General features: G+C 34.7%; 1 protein-coding gene across 3 annotated transcripts in view; it reads right to left on the bottom strand.

Moving 5' to 3' along the window:
- The window catches only part of LOC110106282, a 70,774-nt gene that overhangs the window by 16,032 nt on the left and 38,429 nt on the right, over positions 1–16,313 (bottom strand). For all 3 annotated transcript variants that reach the window (XM_020836126.2, XM_020836152.2, XM_020836159.2), the window contains 3 exons: positions 8,358–8,449; positions 7,137–7,202; positions 6,995–7,058 (listed from right to left, as the gene is read on the bottom strand). In XM_020836126.2, coding sequence (XP_020691785.1) covers positions 6,995–7,058; positions 7,137–7,202; positions 8,358–8,449 — 222 coding nt within the window. The remainder of the gene's footprint in view (positions 1–6,994; positions 7,059–7,136; positions 7,203–8,357; positions 8,450–16,313) is intronic.

Genomic DNA, 16,313 nt, shown 5'->3' with positions numbered 1-16,313 from the left:
ACAACAACATCAACAACATCAAGCCTTTATCCCACTACGTGGGGTCGGCTACATGAATCCTTTTTCTCCATTGTGTCCTATTAAAAGTCAAATTCTCGTTTAAATCTAATAAAGAAAGGTTATTCCTAATATTTTCTAACCAAGTCTTTTTAGGTCTACCTCTACCTTTCTTAATATAAGTCAAATCTAATACCTCTACTCTCCTAACCGGGTCATCGAAAGGCCGTCGTTTTATGTGGCCAAACCATCTAAGGCGACTCTCTCTAATTTTATCTTCTACTGGAGCTACTCCAACCTTTTCACGTATATGCTCATTTCGTATCCTATCTCTAAGGGTAAAGCCACTCATCCACCTGAGCATTCTCATCTCTGCCACACTTAACTTAGTATTATGCTTCTCTTTTAATGGCCAACATTCGGCACCATAAAGCATTGCAGGCCTCACTACCATCTTATAGAATTTTCCCTTAAGTTTGAGGGGTACATTTCTATCACATAACAAGCCCGATGCATTCCTCCACTTCAACCATCCAACTTGAATTCTGTTGATAATATCCCCATCTATTTCACCATCACTCTGAACAATAGATCCAAGATATCTAAAACGTGTACTCTTATTAATGACTTGATCGCCCAAAGTCACAATCCCCTCACTAGGTCTATTACTACTAAAATTGCACTCCATATATTCCGTTTTAGATCTACTCAAGTGAAAACCTTTAGTCTCTAATGTTGACCTCCATAATTTAAGTTTACTTTCAACTCCCTCTCTAGTCTTATCAACAAGAAGAATATCATCAGCAAAAAGCATACACCAAGGTATATCCTCTTGCAAATGTCTAGTGAGAACATCCATGACTAAAGTAAAAAGATATGGGCTTAAGGCTGATCCTTGATGTAACCCAATCGAAATAGGGAAATACTTGGTCAATCCACCTTGTGTTTGAACACAAGTAATAGCTCCTGCATACATATCTTTAATGATTTGAATATAAGCATTATTGACTCCTTTCTTTTCAAGAACTCTCCATAGCACTTCTCTTGGAACTTTATCATATGCTTTTTCTAAATCAGTAAATATCATATGTAGATCCTCCTTATTTTCTCTATATTTCTCCATCAAACCTCTTAATAAATGTATGGCTTCCATAGTCGACCTACCCGGCATGAATCCAAATTGATTTTGAGAAACATTAGTATCACGCCGCAACCTATGCTCCATAACTCGCTCCCATAGTTTTAAAGTATGACACATTAACTTAATACCTCTATAATTCGCACAATCTTGTGCGTCACCTTTATTCTTAAAAATAGGAATTAACACGCTCATTCTCCACTCATCTAGCATCTTTTTAGTCTTCAAAATAGTATTAAAAAGTTTAGTAAGCCAAGAAATTCCTTCATCTCCTAAGCATTTACACACCCTATTGGAATATCATCAGGTCCAACAGTATTTCCACCCTTCATTTTCTTTAAAGCCTCTCTAACTTTGGTTTTATTAATACGCTGATAAAAACAAAAATCTTTATTTTCATTTAGGGTGCTAAGGTCACCATAGTTAATCTTATTTTCACAATTTTCATTAAAAAGTTTAGCAATATATCTCATCCACCTTTGTTGAATATCATTTTCTAAGAAAAGTATTTTTTTATCTTCATCCTTAATACACTTCACTTGAACTAAATCCTTACTACTCTTATCTCTTTGCTTGACTAACTTATACATATATCTTTCTCCCTCCTTAGTATCTAATATATTATATAAATCACTAAAAGCTAAGGTCTTTGCATCGCAAATTGCTTTTTAGATTCCTTACGAGCCTCTTTATATATTTCCCAATTATCAGAATTTTTAAAATTAAACCAATTTTTATAACAAATTTTCTTATTCTTAATCTTTTCTTGCACATTTGGATTCCACCACCAACTATTTTTACTATTAGGAGCTTTTCCCTTTGATACTCCAAGCACATCTTTTGCAATATTTTTAATATCACTAGCCACTTTTTCCCACATAACATTAGCATCCTCATGCACAGATAATATCTTAAAATCTAAAATCTTACTCTCAAAAATATTTTTGTTAATATTCTTTAAAAGCCCCCATCTAATCTTAGAATATCGTTTTAATTTATTTTTTATTATCTGTCCCTTTATCTTAAAGTCCAAAACTAATAATCGATGTTGGGTACATAAATTTTCACTCGGAATAACTTTAAAATCTTTGTAATCTAAACGATCTAATTTTCTTATAAGAAAATAGTCAATCTGTGTTTTACGATATCCATTTTTATAAGTGATGAGATGCTCATTCCTTTTCTTAAATAAAATATTAGCAATTGAAAAATCATAAACTAAACAAAAATCTAATATGGTCTTGCCACCTTCACTTGTTGTTCCAAAACTACAGCCACCATGAATGTTTTTAAAATCATCTACCTCTCTATCAACATGTCCATTTAAATCTCCTACAATAAGAACTCTTTCTTCTAGAGATATCTTTTGTAATAATTCTTCTAAGTCATTCAAAAAATTTAATTTAGAACTCATATCCAAACCTACTTGAGGAGCATAAGCACTTATAATATTAATAATCTTATCCTCAACAATAATCTTTAAAGCTATAATTCTATCTCCAATCCTATTAATTTTTATAACATTATCCTTTAAACTCTTATCTATAATAATACCTACACCATTTCTAGTACCTAAGTTTAAATCCTAAACTATCAATTTCCTTAGCCTTCTCTCTAACCCATTTAGTTTCCTGAATGCACAAAATATTTATCTTCCTATGAATCATAATATCTATTAACTCCATTAATTTTCCTGTAAGGGAACCTATATTCCAAGTTCCTATCATAATTTTAGTTTCATGGAGTAGCTTCTTTGCCCACATCCGTCCTTGATGTGAGAACTCTTGCCTATTTAACACTGCACCCGGGCGCCAGTGCAGCGGCCCTTGCACACTTGTAATGCAAAGATAAAGACTGCAATAATGAAAAATATTTATGACAATGCAATGATAAAGGCTATAGTTATAGAAAAAATAGGAGAAAAGGAAAAGAGAGCTGCAATGAAGGTTGCAGGATAGTGATAATGCATAGCTGAAGGATGCAATAATGGAAACATAAAGGATGAAAAAAATTTAGGGCTATAATACCATGACAAATATTGGAGAATAGGTTGGTGTTTACATTTCAATGTAGACAGAATTTATACAATTCTAGGAAAGCATTTAATAGGAAAAATATGATATCAATGAATAAAATTAATAACAAAATAATTATAATAGCCCATAAATTGATGAGTAGATAGGAATGTTCACATATTTCACAAAATGAATTTCTCATCTTTAGATTGAGAAAAAAGGGAAGCAATGTCTTGAACCTTGGAGATGGAATTATAGAAATATGAGAAACAATATGATAACATTTGGGTATAGATATGCAACACATACTAGTTTGAAATTATACAAAAATCCAAAGAGAGGCGGGCCCAAAAAATGAGCGATGAAGCAACTACAAGCAAAAACTGGCTAAAAAAGGTGAAAATTCATTGACTGAATGGTCAAAATACTGCTGAAAAATATAAAAGGTGATTGAACATTTTGGATCTTTATACTATAAATGAAGAAATTAGTGGAAACAAAAAAACAATGGATACCTACAATGTATTGATGATGATCTAGCCCAACCTTATGTAAAACCATGTCAGGTCAAAAAATCAGAGAGGCGGGCAAAAAAAATGAGCGCTTAAGTGACTAAAAATAAAAGATTGCAAAATAAGTGTAACAAATCATTTGATTGAAGAGGCAAATTGCTGACAAGCGTAAAAAGGTTGATTATTTTGGACATTTATATTATGAATGAAGAAGTTAAAGAAAAAATGTTTTCCTTTATGGCATAAATGAAGAAATAATTACAAAGAGTTATAATGGATTTCATTTATATATTCATGTATGAATAAAAATGATGTGAAATAGCATGCGATGAACAAGAATTGCCTTTGAGAAATTAATAAAAGCGATGAAATTTATCTTGCTAATAAATAACTCTTTGCTTGCTCGAGATTGAGTTAAGAATTCGTCGTTGAGAGATTTAGCAATGACAATAGATCACATGTAGAGATTACGGTAACTTTCAAAATAACAACTAAATATTTAGGTAATGCAAATAGCTAATGATAACGAAGCCTCAAATTTAAGATCTAGATCATTCACCTTGAAGTCCTTCACTCGTTTTGAAAGTGGTGGCTAGCGGAGGAGGATCGTAAGTAGACTTAGCGATGCCACTAGTAGACAGGTTATCCCGAGAGGACTCGTCGCTGGGGAAGAAACCGGACTTGGAAGAGCAGGTGGGCGGCTGTCAATGATCCACTCGGAGTCTGGACGTTGTTTTTCGATGACGTGTATGAGGGTCGATAGGATCCGATCCAAGTAAGTTCCAACGGTGTCGTCGTTGGAATCAAATCCTGCGTTGAAGAACGGCGATCGTTGGATGTCGAGGTTGCCGTGAGCGTCAAACACAAGTCCCCATTCAAATTCGGGGTCCGCCATGCATGGTGGTAGTGAGTGATGAAGCCAAAGAGGGGAGACGAGCGAGCAAACTGTGAGCAAGAAGAGAGAGGCTGGTCACGGGTTGGAGAGGGGCTAAGGGCGGGTGGAGCTATGGGGGGAGAAAGGCTAAAATCTGAGAATTAATTCAGATTTTCGAAATTGGCGGACTCTTAATTTCAATTTTAGAATTTTGAATTTGAAATTAAGATTAGGAGGGAAGGGTTAATGGTGTATTAAAGAAAATTAAAAGGGGGAGAGATATGAGGGATGACCAGCCATGTAGAGAGAGGGGAGAGGTTGGAAATTTAAGTAGGTGGGGACCACAATTAATTAATCAAAATCTGAAGTTTAGATTTCAAATTTTAATTATATCATGTAACTCCCTAATTTAACGAAAATTGGGAGGGAATTTGAATTTCAAAAGGTTGTAACTCCCCTTAATTAATTCCCCAATTTAAGTGGCTCAATTAGGAAGGTCATTAAGGGATGGAAATTCAAATTAGCAAGGGGCCAAAGGGGGACCGGCGGTATGGGCTCATGGTGGCCGGCGGCAAGGGGATCTGCGGCGGCCGGCGGGAGGGGCTCTACAGGCCGGCGGGTAGAGCTGTGCAGGCCGGCGGTCTGGATAGATCCAAGGGGTCGGCGGCAATAGGATAAGGGGAAGGGGAGAGGTGAAAATCTGAGGATTTTCGTTGCTTTGATTCCACTCAACTCGTTCTCTTCAATACTCGATCTCCACACAATAAACTTTGGACTAAATCTAGAACTCACGAAGAGATCTAGTCTTCCCGTTGAACTCACTAAGAGATCTAAGAGAAGTGCACTCAAAAAGAGAACAAAGGGAAATATCTTTCATTCCTCAAAAACTAAACTTTTACAATACATGATGCCTCATATAAGGAGGCCCAAAAATAATAAAACTGAAAAGACAGAAACGCCCTCTGGGCTACATAAGCGAAACAATGCCCTCAAGGGCAAACTAGGAAACTAAAGAAAGTACACATGACATAAGCTGTAAATAAATCAGAAATAGAGACTCTGGATCATAGCCGTCGATCTGCGCCGCCGGCGATGGTACACGTGTCGAAATCTGATGTCCCCATCAAAAAAATTGAGCATAGTTAATAAAACTTTAAATTGGAGAAAATGAGTATTCATATCATGTTACTGAGTGCTTCATAGCTACATGGAATAGCGAAAATGCTGCTTTCATAATTTGAAAGATGCATCATAAAGACAACCATATTATCCCAATCTGGTCAGATCAGATCATCGAGATGATTTAAGTGGATAAAACTGACAAAGTAGAATCCCAATTTAAAAAAAAAAAAAAAACACATGCAAATGTTCCGCACAAGAAAAGTTTGACTATGCATTAATTTTTTTATTTACTTGCTGTATTGACAAACGAAATGCACCTTAGTCCAAACCATTTTTATAAATCTAATTGAATGAAAAAATAGTTATGATTTCTAGATAAGAAAAATGAATAGAAATTATTTTATATATAATTAAGATGAGTGCAGAAAAATAAAAACTTCAGATAGATTTGTGGTAAAACTAAGAAAATAGATTGAAAAATGATTCTTATTGAGATTTGAGATAACATGAGTAGCACTGATTAAAGATAAGATCACGTAGAGTAGACTAAAGTGATTGGAAACGTGAAGATGCAACGCCAAGGAGTAGCAAAATTTACATGAAAGGACTTAGAAAGAATGGGGCCAATTGAGATAACGTCGTTAAAGTTGTATAAAAAGGCATGTATAAAATAGAATTAACACCTAAATTAGGACTCAATAAGAATGAACGGTGAATGAGAAATAAAAAAGTTCATCGAAATAGTTGAGATAAAACTAATGACAAGATAATAAATTAAAAAACATTAACACCTCACTCAATACAATAGAAACTAGTGAGAACTAGTATTCATAAGTTTGACCCCAATTAAATGGATAAGAATGTTGATCATGATATATCAATGACCTGAATTGCTGCAACGACCCAACCCATTGATCAGTAAAGTTCATTATAACAATGGCAGGACAAGATATGCAACCATCAGCCTTTAGTTATGAAAGCCAACTATTTTTATCACAATAAAGAAGTTGTTAGAATGAAGTATCAATTCTTTGCACTACTAAACACAATAACACAATCATATAAGTATACTTCCTCTATCTCCTTTATAATACCAAAACAGGATGTTACTAACCTCTATTTTGGTCCTTAATCCTCATAAATAATACATTATACAATATAGCAAAAGCAGATTGAAGCAGTGCACAAAAATTAATATAATTTAATTGGTGCCATATTGTTTTGTCTTTCTATTTTCATCCCGTGCAATGCACTGCCAACATACGAATATGCTTTTCTAGATAAGCATGTTAAAAAGACTCCACTATATTTTCTAGATACCATTTCTAGTAATTACCGAGTTTGCAGGAAGCCAAGCGGGTCTTCTCAAGCACTGAGCAACAGGTTCATTAATGCCATCCCTATTCCCACCCAAAAAAAAAAAAAAACTAAATAGATAAATATAATTTGTATGAAAGAAGTGTATCAACTGAACTTACAACCAAGGAGGGGGAGGGCAGTGCATGTGCGTCACATTTAAACTGTTAAGGTTCAGAACTCCAGACCTGAAATTGAATACCGAGCAATATGTCTGAAATCTGCATCTGCAGAGACCTTTAAAGAGCATTTCAACAGCAGTTGATTACTTTCAAAGAATTTGAACGCATAAAAAATAGATGCATCATAGCAGTCCCCTGAACTAGGCAGACAGCTTTTGCCTTCTGAAAATCTCTTATTATTTCTTACCCTAAAATACATCTTATTTAGGGGTACCAAGCTTCCTAAGAAAAAAAATAATAATAATAAGCTTCCTAAGAGGTCCAAGCACCAGCCAATATGGTGTCTAACAAGGCCGTACATTGATTTATGTTGTGATCAAAGTTTGCCTGTGGAATGAAAAACTGGTTGGTGAACAGAGCCACAAGGCAACATTGCTTACTTTGACCACTTATCACCGATGCACTTTTGGATCATGTTAAGCAATCAACATAGCAGTTTTCTCAGACGCACTCACTGCTTCCTAGCGTCCCGTTAAAACTGGATCATATGATCCAATTTGCCCAGGAATCAACAACTTGGACTGAACCAACCGGTTCCTAGTCAACAATTTTCATTAAAAATTTTCAAGCCAACATGTTCCTAGTCAAAACAGCTAAAAAACCTCAAAAGCAAGCAAAGAATCCAATCTCATAAGAACTTTTCTATTTGGCCTTCGACCCTTGCATAGTGCAATCTGGTCCTCCCACATGTACTTCATTTCTGTGCGGGCAATTTGTGTTACTAAACAAGTCAATTAGAGATCAACTCATTTCCTTTGCAACAAATTCAGATAAGGAGGAATTCGAAATTAGGTTAGGTTAGGAGATCAAAAGCAGATTAGGCTTGCTACTGATTAGACTGAATTTTTGTTCAAATTAAGTCAAGATACAAGTTCTGGCAACAAGAGGAAATAATAAATTTCCAATAAATTAGGGTATTAACAAAGATAACCAATGCTGCATAAGAACTGGCATACATGTTTTCCTTTCATTAACCAAAAGAAACAATGCCAAAAATAAATAAATAAAACTCCACATAACGCTTTCTAAGATATTTAGAAACAGAGATATTGGAAAAAATAAAGTAGAAATTAAAACCATTACCAAATGGCTCAAGTACTGAAAAAGAACGTAATCGATCTTTTATTCGGATGATGAAAGGGAAAAGCATTCATGGCATACCAGCCATCATCAAGGTGGAAAGCTAACTGGTAAGAGCAGGAAGGATCCAATTTGATGGAGTGAATTTCCTTTGGTAATATATTTGACTGCTCCTGAAAAGAAGACATGATTTTCAATGAACTTTTGAATTACATAATCCATCTAACAGAAAATTCATGTTTCTGAAACTCTTCAGCATGCAATTTTTTTTTTTCATGTAATTTGTTACATGCTATGTGCTTGCGAATGCATATAATTCAACCTCTTCCTATCTATACGAAGCATCCCTGCCTTCAAAGAAAAATAATGCTTTTGTATGTCCTTCATATTATTATCAAGCTAATCAAACAAAAGTTAGCAAGGCAGCTGAAGATGCAGCATATAACTTTTTAATTTCAGTAAAATGCTTAGGATATCAGGTGGTCCTTGAACATATAATAGTTCGATACGAAAAGAATCACCAAGTATTGTGTATTGAGGCACAATGAATTTTATAAAGGTAATCTTTATACTCAAATTTCACCCAGATATACAAGGTTTATTTAGATCTAGAGTTCATAATTTTTTCTGAGGGTGCAAGTCTTTATAATGAATTACCACTCCATTTCAAAGAAGAAATCTCAATTAAGGACGTCAATAGGCTCTATTCAACATGTGGGTATTCAAACAAATGGAATTCATGTGCATATCCCTTGTGAGCATGGTGACAAAACTTATCAAAATCTCATAATTCCATCATCCAAGAATATATCAGGTAGGCCACAATTAGAAGAGTCAAAGAACCATAGCTATAACAATGTAGTTTCAAGTCAAGGAGTTGCATATTGTAATTACTAGCAAGAGGTTATAAGCTTGTTGTGACTTTTAGTATGTCTATGAGTTTTGTTTGAATGTTGGAAGTCATATTACCAAGCATAGGTTAACTTATCTGAGATGGTCACCTAAGGAACAAGTTGATGGGACATCAATGCATGGAAAGTTTATCATAGAAGGGGTCGTAGATCAACGACCGCGATTGAGTCGTTATATTATTAGTTGTTATGTGTGTTGTATGTGATTTAATTTAGTTTGTGAACTTTTACTTAATGTTATGTGTTGTAAGACCAAGGTCATTTATGTCTTTTTATCTTGTCATGTGGTGGAGCCTATATATATGGCTCTCTCCTCCCCTTGTAAGATGATGATGATTATTTTGAATGAATTCTAATTTCAGCCCTCTTCTCTTATGTGAGAGTGAGTGGTGGAGTGGTGAAGCCTTAGGAAAAGGCAAATGAAGTACCCAACAGCCCATTAAGGTGAGCTCTTGGTTTTCCCCTTGTATATCTTTCCCTTTCCCTCCTTCCTCCCTAACCACTAGTCAGCCCCTCTCCCCTTCCCTCTCTCGGCCATCCACCCCTTCCCCTTCCACCGCCCATGGCAAGCCCACCACCACCACCTCCCCATCCAAGTTCCCAATCCAAAATTTTCCAAATCTGAAATTTTGACCTTTGGTATTCCAATTGGAACCCACTTGTCTCTTGTAACTCTTCATATTAATTAATGGGAAGTTGACCCATTGACCGCCTCTCCTTATTTTTCATTCTCAAAATTAGTTGAGAATTGGAAAAGCCACAACCCTTATCCCTTTCCCCATGGTTGGCCAACTCTTGGAACTCTTCAAGTTAATTAATGGGAGGTTGACCCATTAATTGCAAAGTTAACTTTATCTTTTCCCTTTCCCAAAACAATTTTTCCCTTTTCCAATCCACTCTCTCCCATTCCCCTAACCCCACCACTCTAGTTAACCTCATACCATTCCTAATCTCCCCCAAATAGCAAAAATCATGGCTTCCCTCCTTTCAAATTTCGGCCAACATCTCTTCTTTTCCACTATGAAGCAAGACACAAGGAAGGAAACCCTTTGAAGATCAACCGGCCGAGACCACACCACATCTGAAGGAAGCTTCCCTGCGACGCAAATACTCAAGTCTTTCTACTCTTACTTCATACATTTAAGTAGATAGCTTTGAAGTTCAATTCTCTGTGGCAATCACTACGTTCATGTTAATTTAAATCGGCTAGCTTCTTAAATCATTGAGTGCATGATTCTCGTAGTGACTGATCTATGTTAAATGTTGGATCTTTTTGCCAACTCATGTCAGCTAAGTAATTGACTTGATTTATCATGAATTCTATAACTTTGGTTGTGATTAATTACTATTTATGGATTGCCTTTCTTACTTGTTTGAATATTGTTTTATGCATCCCCATGATTAATAGCTTGCTGATTTTAAATTTAACTTGTGTTTAATTTCATGATTATTGATTTTAAATTTAACTTCTGTTTAATTTCATAATGCAAGTCTTCACATGCTAGTCCTACATTACAGATTTTAACAAAAGAATCTCATTCCCATTCTGGATGACAAAAATATTCAAAATTTTCCTATGTACTTAAAAAGAGCATAAGAAAGTATTTCGATCAAGACTCTAAGATAAACCGGGTGAGGAACTTTTAAGCGTGGATAATGAGCAGCAAGTTGTGGTTGATGGTTTGAAAGACGTAAGTGGATGATGATGGAGGAGCCAGTGGATGATAGTTGAAGATTTGAATGGCATTGGAAGAGACAAACACCTGCTAGGTAAAAGGCTTTCTAACCACCTAAGTATGGCAAAAGGATCCATCATTGGGGAATTCAAAGAAAGGGTTTATATGGCGAGGCTAAAAGGGGTGGCCTTGGCCGCCAAGTTATAAAAGTCTTCACATATGCAGCAAGATAAAAGAAAAAGGATCAAGGTTGATTGACCTTAATTGTTGTAGTTGTACTGCCCAAAATGGAAGGCAATAAGCCTATCTCTTCGGTAGACATTCCTCTTGCATAAAAGTCAAAATAACTTCGAGAAATAAAGTCGACAACAACATGCAGCTCAATGGATGATGTCAACAAAAGGATGATCATCATCAACACTAGTGAATGGATAAATCACAAATGATGCTAAAAATGCATTCGACGTGATTTACCCTCCAAGTTGCAGGGTGCGCAAGGAGGTACATTGTCATGACACCCCATTTTGTGCGAGGGTAGAGGGATGGGAAAGGCACCGAAAAATGAATCAATCAATAGAGCTGGGAGAGAATTGAGAAGCTAGGAGAGGACAAATTGAGTTCAGCTCAATGAAAGGTAACTTCAAGTCAACTCCTTGGAATGACTAGTTGGCATATCGGCAAAATCAAAGTCACTGACAAAAGACATTAGCCAAAAAACCGAGGTGCTGGCCAGTGAGCTGACAAAATGGATGCTAAATAGTCATCAATAGGTCAGCATGAGCCATCCATGAGGAATCTCTAGGAGATTCAAGGGCTTATATTCTAGAATTTCAAATTTATCTGGATCATGAGGATTGTGTGAGGTAGAACGAATCGATGAAGTGCCAACCAAAAAATATCTCAACAAACACTTATATCCTCTTTGGTTCAAGAAGTGTCCAACGAAGTAGTTCGGTGCTCTTAGATTAAATTTAGTGTTTCAATGGATATGGACATAAGCAATACTCCTAAAGGTTATTGATGAAAGTATGAGTGTTTTATTATAGGGAAAAAGTTATGAGAATTTTAATAGTTATTTTATTTTGTAATATTTTTACTGAGAAGTTAATTTATTATGATTATGACAATTAAGGAAGCTCTACTAAATAGACTTCCAAAACATTCCTCTCGAAAAATTGGGTCTTCATAATCTCATGAAGATGATTTTTTCTTTATGCTATAACCCATTTTGTTGTGGGGGGTCAATAGAGGATTTATGAAAGATATAAAGTCCTTCCCATCATTTGACTTAATTAATTAATATTAGATACGAATTGGGTAAGGATCATTTCGTGGAACATTAGGAGAATTGTACTCGCATTGGATTTTTTTTATGAGGGATAGGTAGGTTGTGCATGAGCAATCATCTAAGAAAGTAACAAGCCATATGTTATCATTAATATTAGGGGTACAAGATGGTTCACATACATTAATGCAGATTAATTAGAAAGGCATGGAGGCATTTGAGTGACATAGGATGCAAGACACTCAATTGTGTTTAGGCCATTTGACAGACATACTCAAAACCTTTGAATTTTTATTTTCTTGGATAATGTGAGAAACATGGTACAATACAGAACTGAGGCCATCTAAATATAATGGAGCCAAACTTACGCCTTCTTTGTATTCAAGTTTTAAGATAAATAAAATTGAGAGACGTGATTACTCCTTGTATCCAGATAGTAGAGTCATCGTTTCATCTTCCTCGAGGTTCAATCTTGTATTCATAGTATAATTTAGGACAGATGATAGGTTTTGAAAAGATAATAGGTTTATGAATAGTTTAGAAACTTGGAGAGCATTTGATAATGAAAGGGAATGCGTGAGTTTAATATATCCCTTTTCAATAATAAAAGCTAAGGTTCCACTAGCTATTTTTATTTTTTTGTTTCCTGCGCAAGGCATATAAGAGAGTTTGGTCAAAGAGTGTTTGTCATTACCTGTGAGTCTATGTTAACTTTTTTTTTTTAACTATTTTCATAAGCAAATTAGAGGTATGAGGTAGTATGCTCACCGGATTGAGTCATAAAACAAATACCCATTGATTTGTCCAAAGTTTTCAATGTGTGGAATTTCACCATTTCTTTTTAGCTTTAGCCCTTCTATCTCTACAACAGTCTTTTCTTCCATAGAAGCAGTAAGGACAGTTTTGGTATGAAGTTTTGTTCTTATTGTAGGGAGGCTTGCCTTAGAGTTTCCAACATATGCTTTTTGTATGTCATACCTTCTTACAATAATTATAAAACATAGATTCTCAATTATTGGACCTTCGTGGGCCTTGTTTGGGCTTGGATGGCTCGATCTTGCTCGCATTTAATGCAAGGACAGAATTAGAACAACACTCTCAAGAACATGTGATGTTTCTACTATAAAATCTTGCCTCTCTTCTACACTTCAAATAATGAAAAATAAAAAAGTTTGATTTGGTTTGAATATGTATTTAGTCATATATTCAACATTTAATTTAATTGAAATTCATAAATTCTTTCTCCAACAAAAGTTCATATCAAAGTATCATCTTTACTACTGGTTTGTTTGAGGCAGCTTTCTCACAACTTTGCTTTTCAAAATGCTGCCATGCATTTGCTTGGCTTCTACTTTCTCATTGAATTTTAGAAAATTTTGTGGTGAGAACCTGCTATTGAGAATAAGATCTACTAGTGTCATAGCTCTAAAAAAAAGTTGCCCAACTTCATTAAAAAGAAATATATTTATAATACCACAATAGGTTTTAGAAAATTATCTTCCAACAACAAAATATAAAAACCTTTATAAAAGTTGCAGCAACCCCAAACGAACCCTACAACTCATTTAGATACACTACTAGTAATTAAGTTCGAGCCACAAAATTTTCTTTTGGCTTGTGTGAATTTATCTTCATAAATTAAGGTGACATCCAAACCTTTGAATATGCTTGCTTCACCATGTCGTGATATCTTTGGTTATGGTTAGGAACATCAAAGTTCCATTGACTTACAACATCATTGAATTCCATAGTCATGATGCGACTGTGAAATCTTTTGCATTCCACAAAGAAAAATCGAGATCATTTTAGCTTAGTATAGATCCAATAAGGTAGTTTGGATTTCCTTTTCTTTAAGAAAAAAAATTTCACAACTCGGGACAAAACAAGAAAATTCATTTCATTCAATCTGAATGAAGGTGATACTTACTTACAAAAGTTTGGTTAAAACCATTTGGTTCATCAACAACTTATGATATAGAAGACATTCTTCTTGGCTTTATTTTTTTTATCTTGATGTTAAATGAAGGAAACAAACAGTAAAGGGAAAACCTTCTATCTGGCAGCGGCTGTACTTGTTGTGAGGACAAACGATAGAGTTTGCTACAATTCTACTTGTTTGGACAAAAAGCGATGGAGATAGCTGCTAGAGAGAGGATGCAAAAGTGGAGACAACAACAAGAAGTTGGAGATGGATGCAATTAATAAAAGGAGGGTGCGGCCTTTCTCTTTTCTAGGGTGTCCTTCCACCCGAACAGCAGACAACGAATGCTAGTAGGAGATGAAGGAGGGTGCTGGGTGCTCATGAATTTCCTACCAAGGTGTTTAATACATGAAGAAATAAGCAATAATTTAAATTTTGTGTGCATTTCATTGAGAACCTTACACATTTATTTAAATAGAATTCTATGTTACTAGGTAATTTCTACACTTGGAAAAAACTAATTAAACAGTGACTACATAAAAAAAAATCCTATCAAAGAATATGCAAGCATTAAAAAGGCTTATATAAATGCATCTATGAGAATAAGGAAGGATATTTTACAGGTTGCATCCTTTACTCCACTAGAATCCTGAGGGATTTCCACTGGCTGCAATCACACACATTGCCAACATTGACTATAGTCTATAGAGAATCCCACTAGCTTAAAATCACATGGATTGCTAACCTCGGCCATTGGACTACCAGACTGCCAACATTATTATTTTTGGAGATTCTTTAGATTGGTTCTAAATATTCTACCTCTAGCAACTCTGTCTTAAGACACTATATTATAGTTTACACAGTTTCATTTATATTAAATCATTCATATTAACCCAATTATTATGTTTTATTTCTCGTTGATAATATGAAGCAAGCTCAAATCAAGTCTATTTTGATCATCTATGAGTCTAAGGTTTACTAATGTAAACCTTAGATGGAATGCACAAAATAAATTCACAAAATATTGCAATTCACAGTCCACCAACTATTAGTTTAAGTAAAATTTAAACTCTATTTATGTAAATCAAAAACATGAAAATCTTGCGCAAAATGATATTTAAAGCTCATCAAAAACATGAAAATTTTGGATGGGAATGCACTGTACCCATGGGCGTGAATTGAAAAGGTTATGAAAAATGAAATTAGAAAGGAAATACCTCCATTTATACTATTTAGATAGTGTCTACTATGACAATTGTACTATTTACAGAAATAATAAAGATATGATATACATGTGCAATATATAGATAAGCATAACATCTCATGGTCATTCTCAAATAAATTTCAAATTGAATTACTTTATGTTTTGTAATGAGCATGCATGTTATTCAAAATATCTTGTATTTTTTTAATTAAGAAGCATGACATACTCACTGAGTTATGTTATGACTCACCCATATATTTATAAATGAACACATGTACGATTCAAAGAGTCAAAACGAATGAAATAAGAGAGAACATGCACCGCAAACGCAACACTCCAAGAGAAAGATAATTGTCAAAATATTTATAACATCCTTTTTAATTTAAATACATTTAAAGTTTTAGTGGCTCTTTCAGTATATTGAAAATAATTAGTTAGTAAATAAAAATTTACATAACCATCCCACCATTTGTTCCTGCCTCGTTAATTGGAGTCTCCGGGACAGATTGTGACATACAAGGGAAGGCAAGTATAGTCTTTGCCATAGTGATAGGACTCATGAAGAACAAATAAGAAAAATAGTGCATCCACAGAAAAGGAAACAACAATGACCAAGTTCCAGCTATGGCGCAAGTTAAAAGTCAATAGGGATCTAGAATCAACGCAAAATCAAGATCACATCTCTTGCTACGTGCTAAGCGCTCAACAATCTTCAAGTTACAATATTAGGAGAAGTAAACCTCTAACTATAACCTTCTAAATGTATGGTAAAATAATAGTAAATAGAGCCAATAACAACCAACCAATCAATGATTAGAGATTCCAACTAATATAGGGTGTGCCAAACTATACCAACACAAGCTTTTAAGAACACAACTCGTTCTCAATAAGATCATCATCTTATGCATATCTTATCAAGATAAACTTGAATAATAAAAGCTATGACATATAGAAAACTAAATCAATTTCAAGAAATGATGTGTAACTAATGAATATAGACTTTTAGATTTGCATCAATTATTCAACCAGCTTATTTGGGA

This window comes from Dendrobium catenatum, unplaced genomic scaffold (genome assembly GCF_001605985.2).
Source record: "Dendrobium catenatum unplaced genomic scaffold, ASM160598v2 fragScaff_scaffold_1263, whole genome shotgun sequence".
Lineage (NCBI taxonomy): Eukaryota > Viridiplantae > Streptophyta > Magnoliopsida > Asparagales > Orchidaceae > Dendrobium > Dendrobium catenatum.
This window is presented reverse-complemented; position numbering and strand designations above follow the sequence as displayed.